General features: G+C 46.9%; 1 protein-coding gene across 1 annotated transcript in view; it reads left to right on the top strand.

Moving 5' to 3' along the window:
* Positions 1-18724, top strand: part of rin2a (Ras and Rab interactor 2a) — a 31912-nt gene that overhangs the window by 8555 nt on the left and 4633 nt on the right. Inside the window, exons 2-8 of the mRNA XM_076974006.1 lie at positions 4950-5045; positions 8152-8237; positions 9296-9494; positions 9740-9854; positions 11232-11304; positions 12518-12609; positions 15447-16778. Of these exons, the coding sequence (XP_076830121.1) occupies positions 4986-5045; positions 8152-8237; positions 9296-9494; positions 9740-9854; positions 11232-11304; positions 12518-12609; positions 15447-16778 (1957 nt within the window). The 5' untranslated portion in view covers positions 4950-4985. The remainder of the gene's footprint in view (positions 1-4949; positions 5046-8151; positions 8238-9295; positions 9495-9739; positions 9855-11231; positions 11305-12517; positions 12610-15446; positions 16779-18724) is intronic.

Genomic DNA, 18724 nt, shown 5'->3' with positions numbered 1-18724 from the left:
TGCATGCATGTGTGTGTTAACCGCTTTTATGTGCCTCAGAACCCAGGATAAAGACACACGGGATCCTCCTCTCTGAGCCTTACGCAGGAGAAGAGCAGTTACTTAATTTCCCTGAAGCTAAAGTCCTTAAGGGATCAATAAAGTATAAATCTAAATCTATATGCACCATTTTTATATTTGTTGCCAATATGACGGAGTGACTATGTCCTGGGAGGGCAAGCAGTCAAGAGTTTGACTCCAGTTAACTTGGGTGATTACAGTCTAGCCTTTTAGGGGTCTGGGCTTAGCCTTGAGTTAGCCCGATGAGAGCCTTGACCAGGCTTAACGTTTGCTGTGATTTCTTACTGGATGTTCAGTTGTTAAGTGTCACGTTCAACCATCTTTGTCTCTTGTGTTTAGGCGGTCCTGTAGAATCAGATAATCCGGTTTGGATGTCTCTGAGTCACTTAACAAGAATCTATAAGTAAAGAAACAATCGAAAAAATCATCAGTATTCGTGTGGGTAGAACATGAGACGGGAATAGGTGGAGACTTTGCAGTGTAGTGAACACTTCAAAGTGTGTATGATTGCTAGAATATTTGTCAGGGTGTAAACCAAAATCTGGCATGGCCAATGGAGTCTTTGTCTTGTGTTCTTTAAGAAGTGCAAATTTAGTGTTTTGATCACTCATGTTACCTAATAGATGGGTTATTACTTAGATGTTTGATTATGAAAGTGTTTTAATGCATACAATTACAGGACAAAAGCATTTCCTGAACTGGCCTGTTTCTTGAAATGTTGGTTATCTGAGACATTGCTGTCTCTGGAAACTAGAGGTTCCACATAAACTTTGGAAAGTGCAGGCATGTTGAGGTGTCAATAAAACCAATGCCACAGGAGAGAACCCAACCTTCAGATGACCTGGAATTACTGACCCCAGCTGAAGCCAATAAGGCCTGAAGAATCCTGAAGATTGTTCTGCGTGGTGTTGTCCAAACCTCGGCTGCCACCAGGGCCACGTTTGCACCTGCCACAAATGTTCTCCGTTTGTTTGTTGTCCTTGACTTGGTTCAACAAAGACACTGTTGAACACTCTTCAGACGTGCTGATGGGAACATACGTCAAAAGTAGACAAGACAAGGTGTGCAAAATTGCTGGAGTTCAGATGGGATTTTTTATGGTGCTTTTGTGCTTTATATGATTATGTGATTGGTGTAATTATGTCTGAGTAAGTGAAATCTGAGGAAGCCGGACGCGCGTGATACAATCGCAGGACGCGATGTTCAGTGTTTACATGTATGCTGGTATCCAATTCTGAGCTTCCTGTGCTTCACTGTGATCATGTCTCCTTGTTCCTGTTCAAGTGAATATACTCACTCGTGCACCAGCCTGGGCAGCACTGCTGCACTGTGTGTTTTGCTACATCACAAGCGCTCGTGCCAGCAGTGGGGGATATTTTTTGTCTAGCTTATTGCATGCCAGTACAGTCAGCTTGCTTTGAATTGCTTTCCAGCTTTCAGTGACCCTTGTCAGAGATGTTGGAGAGCTAATGACAAACAGGCCTTTTCTAAATGGTGCGTTTTTTGGTACTGATGTGTCATTCTTCAGAAACACTACTGCAGCTGCAGAAACGTGCGCATAAGGATGGACACACAAACACACCCATCATTATTTACAACCTCCTCGAGTATCCTTATGGGTGCTTTAATGCTTTGTGTATGTGGTGTTCGTGCTGTACAGTTATGGGTAAGACAGGCTCACATTTCTATGCCTCTGATATGTTGATTTCCGATCTGTCCTTTAATTCTTTAATTGTTTGGTCTCTCAGCTTCTTTTCAAACCCTTCCAGAGCTCTAAGCTCTCAGTACAACTGCAGTGGCTCTCAATGGCTCATCTGCACCTGTGTGCGTGCGACTGTGTGTGTGTGTGTGTGTGTGTGTGTGTGAGAGAGAGAGAGAGAGAGAGAGAGAGAGAAAGAGAGAGAGAGAGAAAAAAGGAGGAGTGTTTCTTCAACACAGAGGGACTCTGTGATTTTTTCAGACGTGTCTTTGTGTGATTCGGACTGTGGTTTTGAAGATGGCTATCCTTTGACACTATACACACAAATAGCTGAACAGCTACATACTTCAGAGCATTGCATGCAGTCATTATCTATTATCTATTATTAACTATTATTAACTATTAACTATTATTAAAATACTGTAGCATGGTCCAGGGCAGTACAGGAATGGCAAAAGGCTTTTTTGCCCTAGCTCATGGACACGGGCAAAATCCTGTTGTTTATGTGGTCTGTGACACATTACTTACTCTTTGCATCAGCGTCCTTAGTGGGGAGCATTTAAAATCATCAGTTTTTTAATAATGAACGCAGAAGTGGTTTGAAAGAGCTGCCAGTTTGTGTCTGGCCCCCAGCAGGCCAGTTAATGGCGTTCTCCATGTTTATTCTGCCTGGCAGTTACTGTGACTTTCCTGTTTACCTAAAACTGGGTGGGGGGGGGGGCGTTTGAGCATGCCTCTCTGTGTTTGGCCAAGAGAGTGGGATTGACACTGCTCTCACACAACCACAGTGGCAGAATAATATATTTACGTCCTCTCTAAAGATAAAGACGGATGTCCAAAGTAATACCTCGTTATATCAACAGCAAGAGGTCCTGCATAAATGAGAAAAAGCACAACCTCTATCTGTCTGCCAATGGAGCAGTCTTCACCTTTCCCTGCGTCAGTCACCGGTCACTTCCTGCAACACGCAGCACATTGAAACGTGAGACTCTGGCCTCACTGGCTTTTGGGAAAGCAAAGGGGCAGTTGATCAGCAGTGCAACTTGGACTCCGACTTCACACTGCAGCATCTGTAGTCTGTGAATGGGTGGGGAACTCCAAGGGCCAGTTGTGAAATGGTTGAAATGTGAAATATTGGAGGAGATCTGGAATATCTTCCAGGAATAAGAATGGTTTGTAGTGGACACCCAGAGTTTATGTAAAATGCCTTGCAGAAACATCAAAGGCACTGTGCACTGAGCTCTGTATATTTAGCTTTATATCTTTGCAGCACCCCAACTGCGTGATAACATACAGGTTGAAAGAGCCAAGAGAAACCAGGTTTTGTGTATGAGTGTGCTTTGTGATTGGCAGCAGTGCAGCAATGCAGGTCAGTTGTGAGTGTGTAAGCACTGGTTTGTCTGGAGATGGAGACTGTTAAGGTAGGAGGATGTTGAACTTCTCAGACAGATGTCCTGGATCAAAGCGTTCTGGGTGTCGGGGTTCCAAGCATCTGGAAGTGGGTCAGAACTGGCTCTCCTTCCAGCTGATGGGAATCAGAGTTGGGGGCAAGACGGAAAGCGAACCCCGTTTGTCACGAACAAAGAGACAAAGAGCGTCAAAGGAGCAATCAGCAGTAATCAGGATGGAAGGTGATTGAAAGAGTTGCTAGACCCAATAATTTATATTCATGCTGCGTAGGAAATAATAAGAAGCATTTATGATAATGCAGGAGTTGGGGGAGGGGTCTTGCTTCAGTGCACCAAGAACAATCAATAGTGGTATTAACAGTCAACCTGATATCCAGATGTTTGTTCATATGATCATTGGTGTGTCATGTGTGGTCCACTTTGTACCCACATCCCACCTGGAGTTCCTGGGTTTCTCAGCGTCCAACTTCATTAGGCACAGGTGCTTTCCCAGGCACAGATAATGAAGTTCTCTCTCCTTTCACTCCTCTTCACCTCCTCATTTGCTTCACACAGTCTGATCTCTTGTTGCTTAAACATTCACCCTGCTGACACCCCCGACCTCTTTGTGTTTGAGGCTCTTTTAGAAACACTAGACAAACAGAGGTGAACAACAGCCCGACGTCAGCTGACCTCCCAGTTTGCTTTGCCCCTCCTACTCTCCTTTACGTCTGCCGATGAACTCAAATGGCTGCGGGGCAGATGAGTCATGGACAATAAGCAGCAACTCTTTCAGGAAGGATTTAGAAGGGGACACGAGATGAAGAGGAGGGTGTGTGTGAATGTGTGTGTGAATGTGTGTGTGAGTGAAGGGTGGAGGGTTGTGAGTACGCTTCACAAAGCTGCAAAGAGGAAGGTCAGATGTGCTCTCTAGAAGGGGTGTGTGTGTGTGTGTGTGTGTGTGTGTGTGTGTGTGTGTGTGTGTGTGTGTGTGTGTGTGTGTGTGTGGGTGTGGCTGAGCAGCTGGAGGGCAGTGCATGCTGTGCCTCGTGTTGCCTTCAGACTGACCTACCCGGCAGAGCGTGCTGCAATGTGCTTCTGCCAGGGCCCCCAGATAAACCGAGTCTCTCTCTACCACAGATAAATATCTACCAGATAAACCGAGTCTCTCTTTATCAGGGCCCCCAGATTAACCGAGTCTCTCTCTACCACAGATAAATATCTACCAGATAAACCGAGTCTCTCTCTACCACAGATAAATATCTACCAGATAAACCGAGTCTCTCTCTACCACAGGGCCCCCAGATTAACCGAGTCTCTCTCTACCACAGATAAATATCTACCAGATTAACCGAGTCTCTCTCTACCACAGATAAATATCTACCAGATAAACTGAGTCTCTCTTTATCAGGGCCCCAGATAAACTGAGTCTCTCTCTACCACAGATAAATATCTACCAGATAAACCGAATCTCTCTCTACCACAGGGCCCCAGATAAACCGAGTCTCTCTCTACCACAGATAAATATCTACCAGATAAACCGAGTCTCTCTCTACCACAGGGCCCCAGATAAACCGAGTCCCTCTTCCACAGATAAATCTCTACGAGATAAACTGAGTCTCTCTCTACCACAGGGCCCCAGATAAACTGAGTCTCTCTCTTTCACAGGGCCCCAGATAAACTGAGTCTCTCTCTTTCACAGGGCCCCAGATAAACTGAGTCTCTCTCTTTCACAGGGCCCCAGATAAACTGAGTCTCTCTTTCACAGGGCCCCAGATAAACTGAGTCTCTCTCTTTCACAGGGCCCTGGCCCCGGCAGCCCAGTGCAGTCCCGGAACATGGCCACCGACGCCATGGTGCAACCCTGCCAGATGGATCGCAGTGGAAGCTTCTTCAAGGTACCCACGACATTTGGACAGGGGAAAATGTGTCACTCCTAACACTGAAATGAGATCTCCGCTGTAAATGCCATTGGATAAAAATGTCTAGAAACAGGTTAATCAACTTGAAGTGTCATTTCTAGTTAGGCAACAGTTCAGGTATGCTTAAACTCTGAACAGAAAAGACGTTCTATTTTGTGTCTGTGTGCGCATAAGAATAATTTTGATGAACTTATCTTATTGAAATGATTACCATGAACCGATAGACAAAAACATCCCACACTTTGGCAGTATGATTGTATATGTCCTGTTTTAAATCCTGACAAGTGCACATTTCTCAAGGCTTATATCCTAGTGAATATTTCTGAAACATTATTAAATATAGTTAGCAGTAACAGGTGATGAATAGAAGTGTGCTTTGTTGAATTAACAGGAAGACCGCCTCAGAACTATTAAACATGCCGAGGGCTTACTCACTGCAGACTTCACTGCATGCAATTTTGTACAAACCTGTGTTGTAATCTGTGATTTGTAAAGGAAGGGGTAGTTTCACTCTCAAGGGTTAAGTCACTCTCAGAGTTAAGTAACTGGCTTTATTTTAGTCTAGTGTTTTGCTGCTGCCAAAGTCTTAAATAAATGTTCCCAGTGCACCTGTGAAGACTCTCTGTGGTTACCATGGTTTACTGGTCGTATTATGAACACGAACAACAACTTTTATCACTCCTTGTTTCCCATTGTCTGCTAACAGGAACTGGAGCTGTAGACTTATGTCAGCAAAGAGCTTCAGTAGTCACAGGTCTTATCCTTTCTTGTAGACCATTGCGACAATTAGGGTTTTGTCTGTGTCTGTGTGTGCGTGTGCGCGCGCTTGATATTCACAGTCTGTCTGACTATAGTCAGTCTGCTTTCATCCAGTGGAAATAACATAGTTTCCGAATGCCTGCTGTACCTTTACTGACGTCCACGCCAAGAATGACTTAACCGTGGTGCTCATTACAGACTGCTAGTGCGTGCTGTCTGAAAGAGCACCGTGACCTTTCAGACGGGCCGCAGTGCCACCCCCCGGCCCAAGGGCCCCACCCGCATCACACTTTCCTAAGGAATTATAGTGCAGGCTACCATACACCGGCTTGTTCTTGCTTTCAGGATAAACTCCATGACAGAATGAATGTTTTCTTCATTGAATGTTTTTTTTTCAGTTTTTCAGTCTTTTCTCGCCCATCCCCCGCTTATTCCCGAATCTGTTTGTTCTATTAGTTGTAAATGATAGGCTGTGCTATACTCTTCTCCATAGCTGATGTGAGCCCAGAGGAATGTGCTGTGTTCTTGTTAAGTGTGTCAGGCATTAGATCCCGCTCGTCTTTCAGCGTTCAGCGTTGCTCGTATGGATTACACAATATTTTTAGTGCATTGATGTTTTGGGTGTTTCTTTTGTAAGGACTTAAATTGCAAAACCTCCTTTTCTTGCAACCTTTAGAAACGGTGGCAAGTAGATCTAAGCTCTGTCATGTACTGTTATCGGCAGCTAAATTGGCAAAATTTCTGAGCAATTTGTTGTGCGGTTTACTCAAGGTAGTGAGGTGTAATGGAGGGTTTTAGATAGAGGGGTTGTTGTAATGGTGGTCTCAGTAATAATACTGAACTCTCAGCATGTAGTTCAGGCCTATAGAAGCAGGGTGGTGTATTTGTGTGGAGACCCTGTGAGGACCCTGAGACGGCCTGGCTGTGCCATACAGAGCGAGGGGGCTTTTCTTGGCTGTTTGAGACAAGAAAACACTGGTGTGCAATTGTGGTTTTGCTGACTAGGTCTGGGATAGACAAACTCCTGAGTGTTACTGAAAATTGCTGTTTCAGGTTTAACTGAAATGCAAGAGGAGGAGATTTCCATAGGTTTTACAAGAAATGTACATTTGTAAAATATATCTGAACATTTGAAGGTTTAGTTTTTTTTATTTAAACATGTGGAAGCATAGAATGTGTTGACGCAAACCTGGACACCAAGATAATATAAAAACACTGCCCCCTGCTGGTACTCAGCAAAAGCATTCTCTCATTCAGGTTAGCGTTGACATCCTCCGCTGGAAATGCCGATGATGACCTGATGAAAGAGGTTAAACTCAGGAGGCTCGCTGCTACACAATGCCCTTAATGTTCTCTGACATAATTGCTTTTCTATTATTTCATATTGGGCCATTTCATGACATTGGGCCATTCCATTTCATTTGTCATATGCTGTCATGACGTGGTCGTTTGTCATTTGAAACACTGTCATACCACCACCATATGTCATTATCAGTTATTGAGAGTGGTGTGGCACACCGGTCATTCCTACTCAGCACGAGTCCTGTGTTGAGGGTGACCAGTCGTGAAATGGCTAGAGGCACCGTCCGCAGGGCCAGGATGAGTCTGCAGGGCCGTGGGGGCCAGCGTCTGCAAGGCTGGTTGTGCTGACAGATGGTGCATTCTGTTACTGCACACATTTACAATACTGCTGTAAAGATGTGTTTTTAAAGGTGCGTGAAATGTGTTATTATAAATGTCGAGACAGACAACTTCACTTCACTAGCAGGCTACAGTTCAGGCTATAGTTCAGTATACCGTGTCCTATGGCATGTGTGTTAAGATATATATTTTTGCCACTGCTATGTTTGTACAAAGCTCTATAATTCTAAGGCTGGCTTTTGGTCCGAGAGCATAGATGTCGAGGAACGGAACAGCATGAGTCCTGTATTCCTGTAAACAGAATTGCTGTTTGTCTTCATTTGTCTGCAAACCATCTGTTCAAAGTACATTTTTCTGTCTTCAGAAGAAGCATCTGCATGCCCTTCTGTGTGGGGGACGTCCCTGAATTTGGTCTTTTTAAATCTGTGCATGTTGTCATTTTGTGACCCAGAAAAGTTAAAAGCTCATTACAACAGTCATTGTATCATTTGGGTCAGTGTTACGTCCCGAAACCTTTCCAAGTAGTTCAGTGCTCTCGATCTTGGATATTTCCTGTATTTTACTAGTCATAAAAGGGAAGCTGCTCTTGCCTAATCTGCCTGAATCTGCAGATAATCTATACTCACAAAAGTGCTCAGACGTTCCAGCTCTTGATCCTTTCTGTTCCTCTGTGTCTGTCTAGCTAATAGACACATTCTCCACGGAGATCTCCGAGCTAAAGCAGGAGATGGTTCAGACCAGGGAGCCTGACCCAAAGCTTCCACAAGGGTGAGTGTTTTCTCTCGTTCACGTTCTGTTTCTGTCTCGGTCCATCTCTGTCTCGGTGTCACACACACACACACACACACACACACACACACACACACACACACACACACACACACACACACACCATCTGAAACAGGCAGCATATGAACGTCTCCTCACAATGAAAACACACTTGGGTGTGAGCCCTGTGGTCAGGTCTGAGTGGCTATTTTCCTGCACAATTCTGTAGTTAAGTGCATTGCATATTGCATTCCTCTGTTTGTGTTAAACACATCGCATGGTTCTTGATGAACAGGCACACGATATTCATAGCCACTTTCTAGAATTCTTAACTTTTCCAAAGGATGCAATTTTTCTGTTCTTTAAACAGCTCGGTTTTGGCATTTGCACAGCAGCCTCCTCTGAATTGTTCTTGAATCAGTAAATGTGGTGAAGGCTGGTAAACTAATGGAGTAATGGAATATATATAATAGCCATATGCATGTATGGAATATTTAAGATCGATATCTGTGCAGCATTCGTGATATGGTTTACTAATTTGTAGTGTGGATCTGGCCCAATACCTGTAACTTTTACCATTTTATTTGTTATTTAAATCCTTATTCTAATGCAAAACAACACACAACATTTTCATCAAAAACGTTTCATATTTGTTGTCTGTGGTAATGCTTCCTGTTGGCCAGAAGGTGGTGCATTTCCATCTTCTTTTAAAGCCTCTTTATATATTACAGATTCCAGTGTTCTGCCAAACCCTTCTAACCTTAAAAAAAGCATTAGTGTATGGAAATAATGCCCAGAAATTAAGCAAAACCTCAATCTGTTCATATAGGCTACAATACATATTCTTTCTTACAATCTGAGATGGCGACAAATCAAAACATCTCATTAGCGCAGACACACTCTGGGTTCTGTAACATACGACTCTTTTCAAAACGACAGGAAATCTGACCATGTGAGACGTGTGGTTTTCACTACGGGGGCCGGCAGGCTGGCTCCTCGGGAGGTGTTGGGTCCTGTGCGCTAACGCACGTGCGTTCTCCCGCTCTGACGTCCTGCAGGCTGGAGGGGGAAGTGAGCGGCCTCTTCCTGCGCTCGACGGCGTGCGGCACCGGGGCAGGCGTGCGGGACTCTGGCTACAACTCCCTGGGCAGGCGCATGAGCGTCCTGGACAGACTCACGCACACGCACTCCGTGTGGCTGCTGCTGTCTCTAAGCGACAGGGACGCCAAACGCATCCTGCAGACGCTGCCCCCCGGGGTGAGGACCTGCGTGCCCCCTGCACATGACATCACACCATCACATGCACCGCTGCTTTAAATAGCCCGTTAGCAGCTTTTAGCTCTGCTGACGCTGCACATCAGAACTTACGTGCATCATCTTTGCTCATGACCTTTTGCAGAATTTAAGCTGTTTAATCACGCAGACATTGCCCAACAGAGTAGGGAACATTGTTTTGTGGAATGCTGACTGTATTTTTGTGCTCATGTGTACGTGGCGTGTAGTCCTTCCTGGTGAGGAGGTCATCTGAGCTTCAGAAGAAGGTCATCTCCCTGCGCATGGATGGTGAGGGTGTGCCGGCGACCATCAAGGACTTCCCAGTCAAAGAGAGCCAGTACAGTACGTTCCAGCAAATACCATAGACACCATATACCATAGACGTTCCAGCAAATACCAAAGACACGCACACATCTTTTTTTCTCCTTTTTAGTTCCTTCCTCCTGGTACTGGTGTGTGTGTTTTAGGTGTTTGTGTGTGTGTTTTAGGTGTTTGTATGTGTGTTTTAGGTGTTTGTATGTGTGTTTTAGGTGTGTGTGTTTGTGTGTGTGTGTGCGTGTGTGTGTGTGTGTGTGTGTGTGTGTGTGTGTGTGTGTGTGTGTGTGTGTGTGTGTGTGTGTGTGTGTGTGTGTGTGTGTGTGTGTGTGTGTGTGTGTGAACTCATCCTGTTCCACCTCTCTGGTTCTCAACCTCTGTCTCTCTTGTCACTGGGTGAGCTAGATTTGACCACATGGCTCAGTGTCACATGAAGCTTCCACGTGTTCTGTTTACCTGCTCCACACGTGTGGCCTCCCTCATCTAACCTGACCAACATCCTCCAGAGCTCCACTAGGATGTTGGTTAGGGAGATGTTGGATTTGAGCTGCGTGGGGTGGTAGTTCTCCTGGGCCAGAGTCCTGTGCAGACATTGAACGTATGGACGACACATTAATAAAACACAACCATGTTAATATGGTAGGGAATGTGATGAGTTGAATACATGAAGATGCCATGTAATTAAAGGTTAATGTGTAACATCTATAGGCCCCTGATGATCAAGCTGATGGTAACTGTTGTAAAGGAAAACTCCCCCGAAGGCATAAGGAAATGAATGCAAGCACTTCATAAACATACCATGAATATTCATTTCCCTGACAGAGCTATTGGTGTGTTCACAACGGCCCGTCTTGCCTAGTGTATGTATGTAGATTTCCCTGGGCTCAGCATATTACCAGAAAGGCTAGAATTCTAAAAAGTCTTTTTCCTGCAATTACTCTAATGCTGGCTGTAATGACATTCCTCAGCCAGACTGGTTTTCATTTAACACATCTGTTTTGCATCAGAATTTCTTTCTCTCTCTCTCTTTCTCTCTCTGTTTTTCTCTGTCTCTCTCACTTTCTCACTGTCTCTGTGTATCTCTCTCTTTCTCTTTCTATCTCTGTCTCTCTCTCACTGTCTCTATCTCTCTCTCTCTTGCACACACACTCTGAGAAGCACCTCCCTACAAAAGCAGTCTGATATATACACCTGACTGTATAAATCGACTTCCCTTGTAGAGGAGATGAAGTGGTAATGCACAACAAAAAGCATTACTTTTTCATGCGTTAATCTATTGACTGCTGTGTGTGTGTTTGTGTGTGTGTGTGTGTATGTTTGTGTGTGTGTGTGTGTGTGTGTGTGTGTTTGTGTGTGTGTGTGTGTGTGTGTGTGTCTATGCACACACGTTTGTGTGTGTTTCAGCCTTTTCACTGGAGGGCTCTGGGATCAGTTTCGCCGACCTCTTTCGACTGGTTGCCTTCTGCTGTATAAGCAGGTAAGAGGATCTCCTTATGATCTCCTTAACAGAACAGACACTGGCATCTGATTCCATGATGGGGAGAGCATCACATAAAGCTCAGTTGAAAAACATTTGGCAGAACGTTTAACGGTGTGTACTAATGCATCACTGACAGGCTAACAACTCTTTGCTGCTATTTATCAAGTTCATTTTATGAGTTCTGTTGCTTTTTTAAACACATTCCTTTCTGAGTTGGTCTGTTTTTCTATGCCATGTGCCATTAGAGGTTGAAACTATTATGTATAAGGTGTTAATTATTTCTTGTACTGTTGTAAAAAAATAACAGTAGGACTGTACTTTAATGATTACCTAGGAATGTTTTCTTAGAAGTCATTAACCTTAGGGTCAGTCTTGGAAGAGTCTGATCTCGTAGAAGTCTCACACTACATTGTCTCACCGAGGACTCAAACGTTTCTTTGCACATGTGTTCTGGTTCCAGTGATGAACATATACAGACACATCCTGCTAGCCATTCGCAGTTTTGCAGCTAGCGACTTTGCAGTTGCAGTTTGCTAATGCCACAGACCTCCCATAAACCTCCACTGACACTCCAGCTAAGAACGGATCGATTGTTCGACAGAAAGCACTCACTGTCTGGCGCCAACCACACGAAACTACAAAACGAGAAACAAATGGCGACCCAGGAGAGTGTAACTGGAAACATGGCCCCTCTGCCACGGGAAACAAACGAAGCACGGAGCGGGCTGTTTGGCTGGCACGCCAGCGTTCATGTGGTCCTGCGTCGCCAGGCCCTGTGTGCCACTTGTGTACGCTGTTGTGCAGAGGCCAGCTCCACACACTGGCCCCGGCCCTCGCCAAGCCTGCGTCTGTATCGCTGCTACGTAATGGAGTCTGGATAAACCCGGGCCTCTCTCTGCCAACCTCGCCCACATAATAAGATACACAGCTGGAGAAGTAGACATTAGCTTGCATTCTCTCTTTGTCACTGCACCCCCTCCTTCCCTCCCTCTCTCCCTCCTTCCCTCCCTCTCTCCCGCCTTCCCTCTCTCCTGCCTCTGACTCTCTCTCTCTCTCACCACCTCTCAGATTTATTTTCCTTTGCTAAAGGCGTGAAAGCCCAGCATGGACAGGTTCACAGCTGCCTGGTCCTCTCTGCTCTAACTGTACTTTTATACTCACTTTTATACTCACGTTTATACTCATTTATCCTTGTGCTTCTTTTCTGTAGAGATGTTCTTCCATTCACACTGAAGCTTCCCGAGGCCATTTCTGCAGCCAAGACGCCCTCTGACCTGGAGGAGGTGGCCAAGCTGGGAATACGTGAGTGGCCTAAATCCGCCTGCGCTGCACCTCTGTCGGTCTTGTGTTTCAGGCCCGCGTGATTGCACTTCTTTGAGCAAACACAACCAATGATTATCATGACACTCGAGGAAGCAAGACGTCAGGTACACATTAAACCAGCTGATCAACCTGGTCTACTCGCAGGTGAAATGTTTGTCCTGCACGATGGCGGTTCGAGTGGAATTGGGTTTTAAGTAGTACGCTTATCTGTGACTACATGCGCGAGGCTTATTGATAGCAGCAAGCTACTGCAGATCAGTTATGTACTGTGTTATGAATGAGGTCGCATTCAATCCAACATTTCTCATAAATCCACCGTCTGGCAGCTCATAATAAAACTTTTGACAGGTTCTGTTTGAAAAGAACACCGGATGCTTTTATAGCCAAAGCTCAAACAGTGCTCGCTCATGATTAAAGTGTTGACACGTTTACTGAGCGTGCCCACCGAAGATCAGGGCACTTATCTTAATTAAAGTTTGCTTTCTGTTGCCAGTTGCTTCAGCTAGATTGGTGGTGAGAGTAAAGTCGGGTGAAGTGATCGTTAACACTGCAGGTGTGTGTGTTGAGCTGTGTGTGCGTCAGAGCCACGTCACACAGGAGACCTCACGCGTGTGTGTGTGTGTGTGTGTGTGTGTGTGTGTGTGTGTGTGTGTGTGTGTGTGTGTGCGCGCGTGCGCATTACTTCTGACTTGGGCTCTCACACAGGATTCAGTCAATATGTCTGTGTGACTCATGTTTGAAGAGTCAGACTGTAATGCAACACTTGACATTTTTTGTCAAGATTTTGTGTTTCATGTGGCCTTTGACAACAGCATGGCCAAGTAGAAAAACCACCTTCTTCATCATGTGGAATTAACAAGTAATAGTTCACTCGCTGCACTTTTGGTTGTGTCCTGCTTTGGTTGTTAAATGGACTCAGCAAGTTCAGGAAAGAAATGAGAAAAAAGAAGAAGAGGAAGAAGGGAGCGATTGGGAAAGGGAAGATGTGTCGAGCTTTTGGGATGTGAAACTGAACACGGGCCGTGACGTTTCACATGAGGTCCGGCGGTCTGAATACAAGGGCGGTCAGTGCGGTCACTCTGGGCTCCAGCTGCCACAGAACGGAGCCTTTATGAGGCAGGCAGTGCACGGTGAGAACACTTTCAGGCTAGGATCACTTCCTAAACAGGCGCCACCCAGAGGCTGACTTCAGAACTGCAGGCGGGTTTCAGCCTAGCCCTGCATAGGGGAGAAATGCAGAAAAGTGAAAAACTACAGAGAGGAGAAAATAAGACACACATCTAGATCGAGGCAAATGCGTTTGTTCCCTTTATTACTTTTATGCTATTGCATCAACGGCATGTGCTAACGTGAAGCAGTCCAAGACAGCCTGGAAGATGTCTGGTTTGGTTAGATTTGAGTGTTTGTGTGCAGCACCCGTGCGTAACAGTCCAGGATGTCTTTTCTGACTGCGTAACCCAGCCTGTCCGTACACGGCTGGGCGAGAGGGTTTCATCGAGAGCTCGGGCCATGTTCCGTGCACATCTGTCGTGTAACGGAGGGCTGCAGGGCCCAGACCAAGGGAACGTAGCTCTTTGGGTGTGGCATGGAAATTCCAAGCTAGAGTCTCTTCCAAAAGGAGCCCCACCTAAAGACTGAACTCCAGCCACGAGTCCTGGCATTTGGGGTGGAGTCTGCCTGCCTGGCTGAGAGAGGCCATCCCAGAGGCAGAAATGAGCGTTTTCTTAGTAAAACACTTCTGTCGTTATTACCATACGAGTTTGGACAGTTACGTGAAACAGGAGAGGCTAAGAGGCTACAGATGCCTCCCAACACCTACACATGCCTCCCAACACCTACACATGCCTCCCAGGCATTTCACTTCTCTCTGAGAAACTTGAATGCACCATTCAGTCCGATTGCTTGGCGTTGATAACTGAGAAATAGACATGTATAGAAATATAATAGACTTTTAAAATATAATACTCCAATGTTCATGTTCATGTTCTTTTTAGAAGTATGTCCTCATGCTGAAATGTTGTAAATGCATTGCTGTGCTCTGCGCATTGTTAACTCTGGTGTTTGGTTTGTTGCTCATGAACTTGACCCAGGGAGCAAAATAAACAGCCATCAGCTGGGGGCAACAAAGCTCAGTGCGTTTTGGAGGGAGGGAGGGAGGGAGGGAGGGAGGGAGAGAGAGAGAGAGAGAGAGAGAGAGAGAGAGAGAGAGAGAGAGAGAGAGAGAGAGAGAGAGAGAGAGAGGCATTTGAAGGGGCGGTCTTCAGAATGAGTGTGTGAGCGAGGAAAAGAGGGAACACAGATCTGTGGTGTCTCTGCTCCTCCCACCATCTCATCAGCATGCATGACTCACACCATTCAGAGTGTGTGCACCAGCGTGTGTGCGTGGCCACATCATTCCTGTTTCGGTTAGCGGACTCGCACCCTTGAGCGGTACATATGTTGAAGGTGTTCGCAGCTAGGATTTTCATGGGTGAAGGAGAGTGGTGAGATTCCTGTAAGTGTGGCGTATGGGCCCAATTCCTCATTCTTCAGTGAGGTTTCTTTTCTTTTTTCCCTCTCAGCTGCCGTCTTAGCCTCGCCTCTGTCTGCCTGAACTGTTGTGTGTTTTTGTTTTCATTTCTTGCATTGTATGACTCATAGCTGCTTGCTTTTGACTTCATAGTATTTCTGCGGTAGCATTGCGCAGTTTAGGAATGTCCCATGTAGAACTTAAAGGTGATTTAAGTGAAGACGGCTCATAAAGTTTGCTTCTGTCTGTTTTGCTTTTTTTTTTTTTGGTTTTGCCTGAAGTTGGATTTACTCTCTGTGTCCTGTAGGGTTCTGGGCCTCGGACTTGTGCCATAAGCGGAAGATTTGCGTGTCTGGAGGATTAACTCTGGACAGTCCTGAGCAGAGGGTGAAGCTGCCAGGACCGAGGTCCCGCCCCACAGCCGAGTCACCGCTGGTCCCGCTCACGCGCAGCCCTTCGCAGCTGGAGTGCTGTCAGTCCAACGGGGCTTTGTGCTTCATTAACCCTCTCTTCCTCCAGACGCACAGCGTGGAGTCCTCTCCCGCGCAGGCTACTGGTCCAGGAGCCCCGGGGGAGCCACGCCTCCATCCACCCCACGCCGTCCCCTCGTCCCAAGGTGAAGCTCCACAGTACGGCAGCGTCAGCCCCCGCAACGGCAGGCAGGCGGGCTACGGAAGCACCAGCGCGGCGAAGAGCCCCTCCCGCTCGCCCCCGCCCCGGCCCCCGCCGCCCCGCACTTCCCTGAGCAGGACGTCGGCCACGCGCAGGCAGAGAAGCATGCCTGACACGAGCATGAGCTGGATCAAAGCCCCTCAAGAAAAAAACCTCCTGGTACGCCTGGGCTCCTCGCTCGGCTACTCCTCCCCCTCGTCATCGCCGCCCAAGAAGATCAGCTCGCCCATCCCTATGCCCCTGCTGCAGCGCAAGAGAGGCGGCGGCCACCCCGACGCCGAGGGCCACCGCTGTCACCTGGCGCTGGAGGACGAGACCATCGAGGAGGCCGTGTCGCTCGGCCTGGCCAAACTGTCCCTGAGGAACGCCGGCGTGGAGAGCGGCAGCCCGGCCGACGAGGCCGTCCCCGACGGGCAGGAGCGTCTCAGTGGGATCAGCCTCTCCACCTCCTCCTCCGACTCGCTGGACTTCACCCACGGCTTCCCGCTGCCGGCGTCGGGGACGGCACCCGGGACGGGCCGGGTCGCGGGCGACAGCAGCGTGGAGGAGGAAGAGGAGGAGTTGGAGCTGGAGGAGGAAGACTACGGCGTGAGCGTGGAGAGCGACCAGGACGTCAGCATGGACCCGCCCTTTAAGTCCAAGAAGCGGCACAGCTCGGGCACCTTCGTGTTGCCGCGGAGAATCAGGGGTCACCTGCGGAAGGTCAGCAGTGTTTTTAACTCGCTCATGACCCCCGAGAAGAGGGCCATCCGCAGGATCATGGAACAGTCCCGTGACAAGGGCACCTACTTCGGCTGTCTGGTGCAGGACTACCTGAGCTTCCTGCAGGAGAATCACGGCTGCCACACCTCGGGCCTGGACCTTTTGCAGACGCTCAGACAGTTCATCACTCAGATGAAGTCCTACCTGCTGCAGAGCTCGGAGCTGGACCCCCCTATCGAGTCCCTCATACCTGAGGACCAGATTGGTAAGAACATTATGTGCTTGTTACAGCATTCTTACCTATTCTATTACCTATTGTTACCCCTCATATTGGCAAGTGAATTGATAGTGATAATGTAATTGAAGGCAGTCTGTCAAAGCAATCTGGGCTAACCTTGCAAACTAAACTAATGTAAATTAATATACCCTGAAACTAATGTAATGTATAAAATGAATGCTGCTCTGGCTTCATTCAGCTCGTGTTTGCATAAATTTACATTTAAAGCATTTAGCTGACACTATTATCCAAAGCGACTGTCAATTATGACTGGAACCAGGTGAACAAGTCAGGGTCAAGTGGTGCTGTGGCACTTTCTTATCAGAACTTGTAACACCTGGCATCTCATAGCACCGTGACAGTGGTTGGGAGGCATTTTATATGCTGGGGATGTCTGTGTGTATTCATGCAAGTTGGGTCACTACAGGATTGGTTGTGTTTATTTTGGCCTGCGGGCTTTAGACCGTGTGTGTACTTGGTGTACATTTGCAGTGAAGGCACGGCACCACAAAGTTGCTCTGTATATTTATACGCCTGCAGACTCATCTTGGCTTCTCTTTTATATGACGTGTTTTAACCTTTAGCATCAGCACATACGCTATAAGTGTACCACAATAACCTTGTGCTTGCTGTTAAGTTGTGTAGTCATAAACCCATAAGCCTTGCTTTTATTGAACAAGGGGGTTTCTGGGAAAGCCAGATCTTGGAAAAACTTTGAGGATTGTTTTTGATGAAGCTTGTTTTGAGCTCTTCAGGAACTCTGCCTAATCCCCCCCCCCCCCCCCCCCCCCCCCCTCCGTGTGTTCGCTCTGCTCAGTTGTCGGCTCTGAGCTGGGCTGGAGGCCCTTCCACTCCAGATGTTCCTGCACTGGCTTCCTGCCTAGTGGGCCACTGTCTCCTGGGTGAGATCTCCTCCAATCGTGTGCCAGGGCCTTTCGGACGGCCCCTTAGCCTTGTTGACTCCAAGCTGAGAGTGAGTGAGTAGGTGGACGTAAAGCTTGAACGTAGCCGAGGGGGAGGGGGACCCTTGTTTTTTGTTTAACCCAGCCAATCTCTGGGTTTTTGTTCATCAGACTGTCTGTGCGTACAAATGCTTTGTTGCTTTGTTTTTTCCCCCCTTAACATCAGTCTTCCTCTTTATCAGTGACTTCCATATGGTCAGCAAGTACCAGGGTTGACGGAGCTCAGGAAATTCATTTTAACTTTGTACAAGGAGGAAAGAGTAGCATCATCTAGAACAGCATCATCTCCGATAACGCCGCCTCCCATATGCCCTCTGTGTTTAAGATGGGGCAGGAATATTTATAGTCTTTTGTTTACTTACCTCACGTCATGCTGATATCAAGGAAAGGTTCTTATTGTGAAGATACCTCAGGAATCGTTTGGCTTTGGTATCTAGTGTGAATTACCCAAGTCTGTTGTCCAACGTTTGAGAGCATTTGAGTGCTTCCTAAAATAGAGAAGTAAAACTAGACACTCGGTTTGTAGGGAATAATCCTATTTAATGTGGTATGGAACCAAAGATATGAATGCATAATGTATGGGACTTTTACACTCATTGTGTGTTCGTGACGCAACTTGTGGCCTTGTCTCACTACGATGGCATGCTTGTGTGCTGAAGCGAGTTTGCTGTGTGGGAGGCATCAGTGGACTCACTTCTCTTCTCTCTGAGCCTGTGGGGCTGGGGCGGAGGGAGGGTTGTTGTGGAGAAGAGCTTGTTTGCACGCAGTGGAAGACTGCCTTCCAGGCTAGGCCCAGCCTTGACCCAGGCTCCCTGTTCCTCAAGGTTCTTTTCCTGTAAGTCCTGGCTCCTCTCTGTCTCCACACTATCTGTCTCTCCCCCAACGAGGACTCACTCATCCCCAAATCTGATGTGGATGGCTTTCATTTGTTTTACATCATGAACCTCACGAAACACTTTGTGTTTAAAAGAG

This window comes from Brachyhypopomus gauderio, chromosome 15 (assembly GCF_052324685.1).
Source record: "Brachyhypopomus gauderio isolate BG-103 chromosome 15, BGAUD_0.2, whole genome shotgun sequence".
Classification (NCBI taxonomy): domain Eukaryota; kingdom Metazoa; phylum Chordata; class Actinopteri; order Gymnotiformes; family Hypopomidae; genus Brachyhypopomus; species Brachyhypopomus gauderio.
This window is presented reverse-complemented; position numbering and strand designations above follow the sequence as displayed.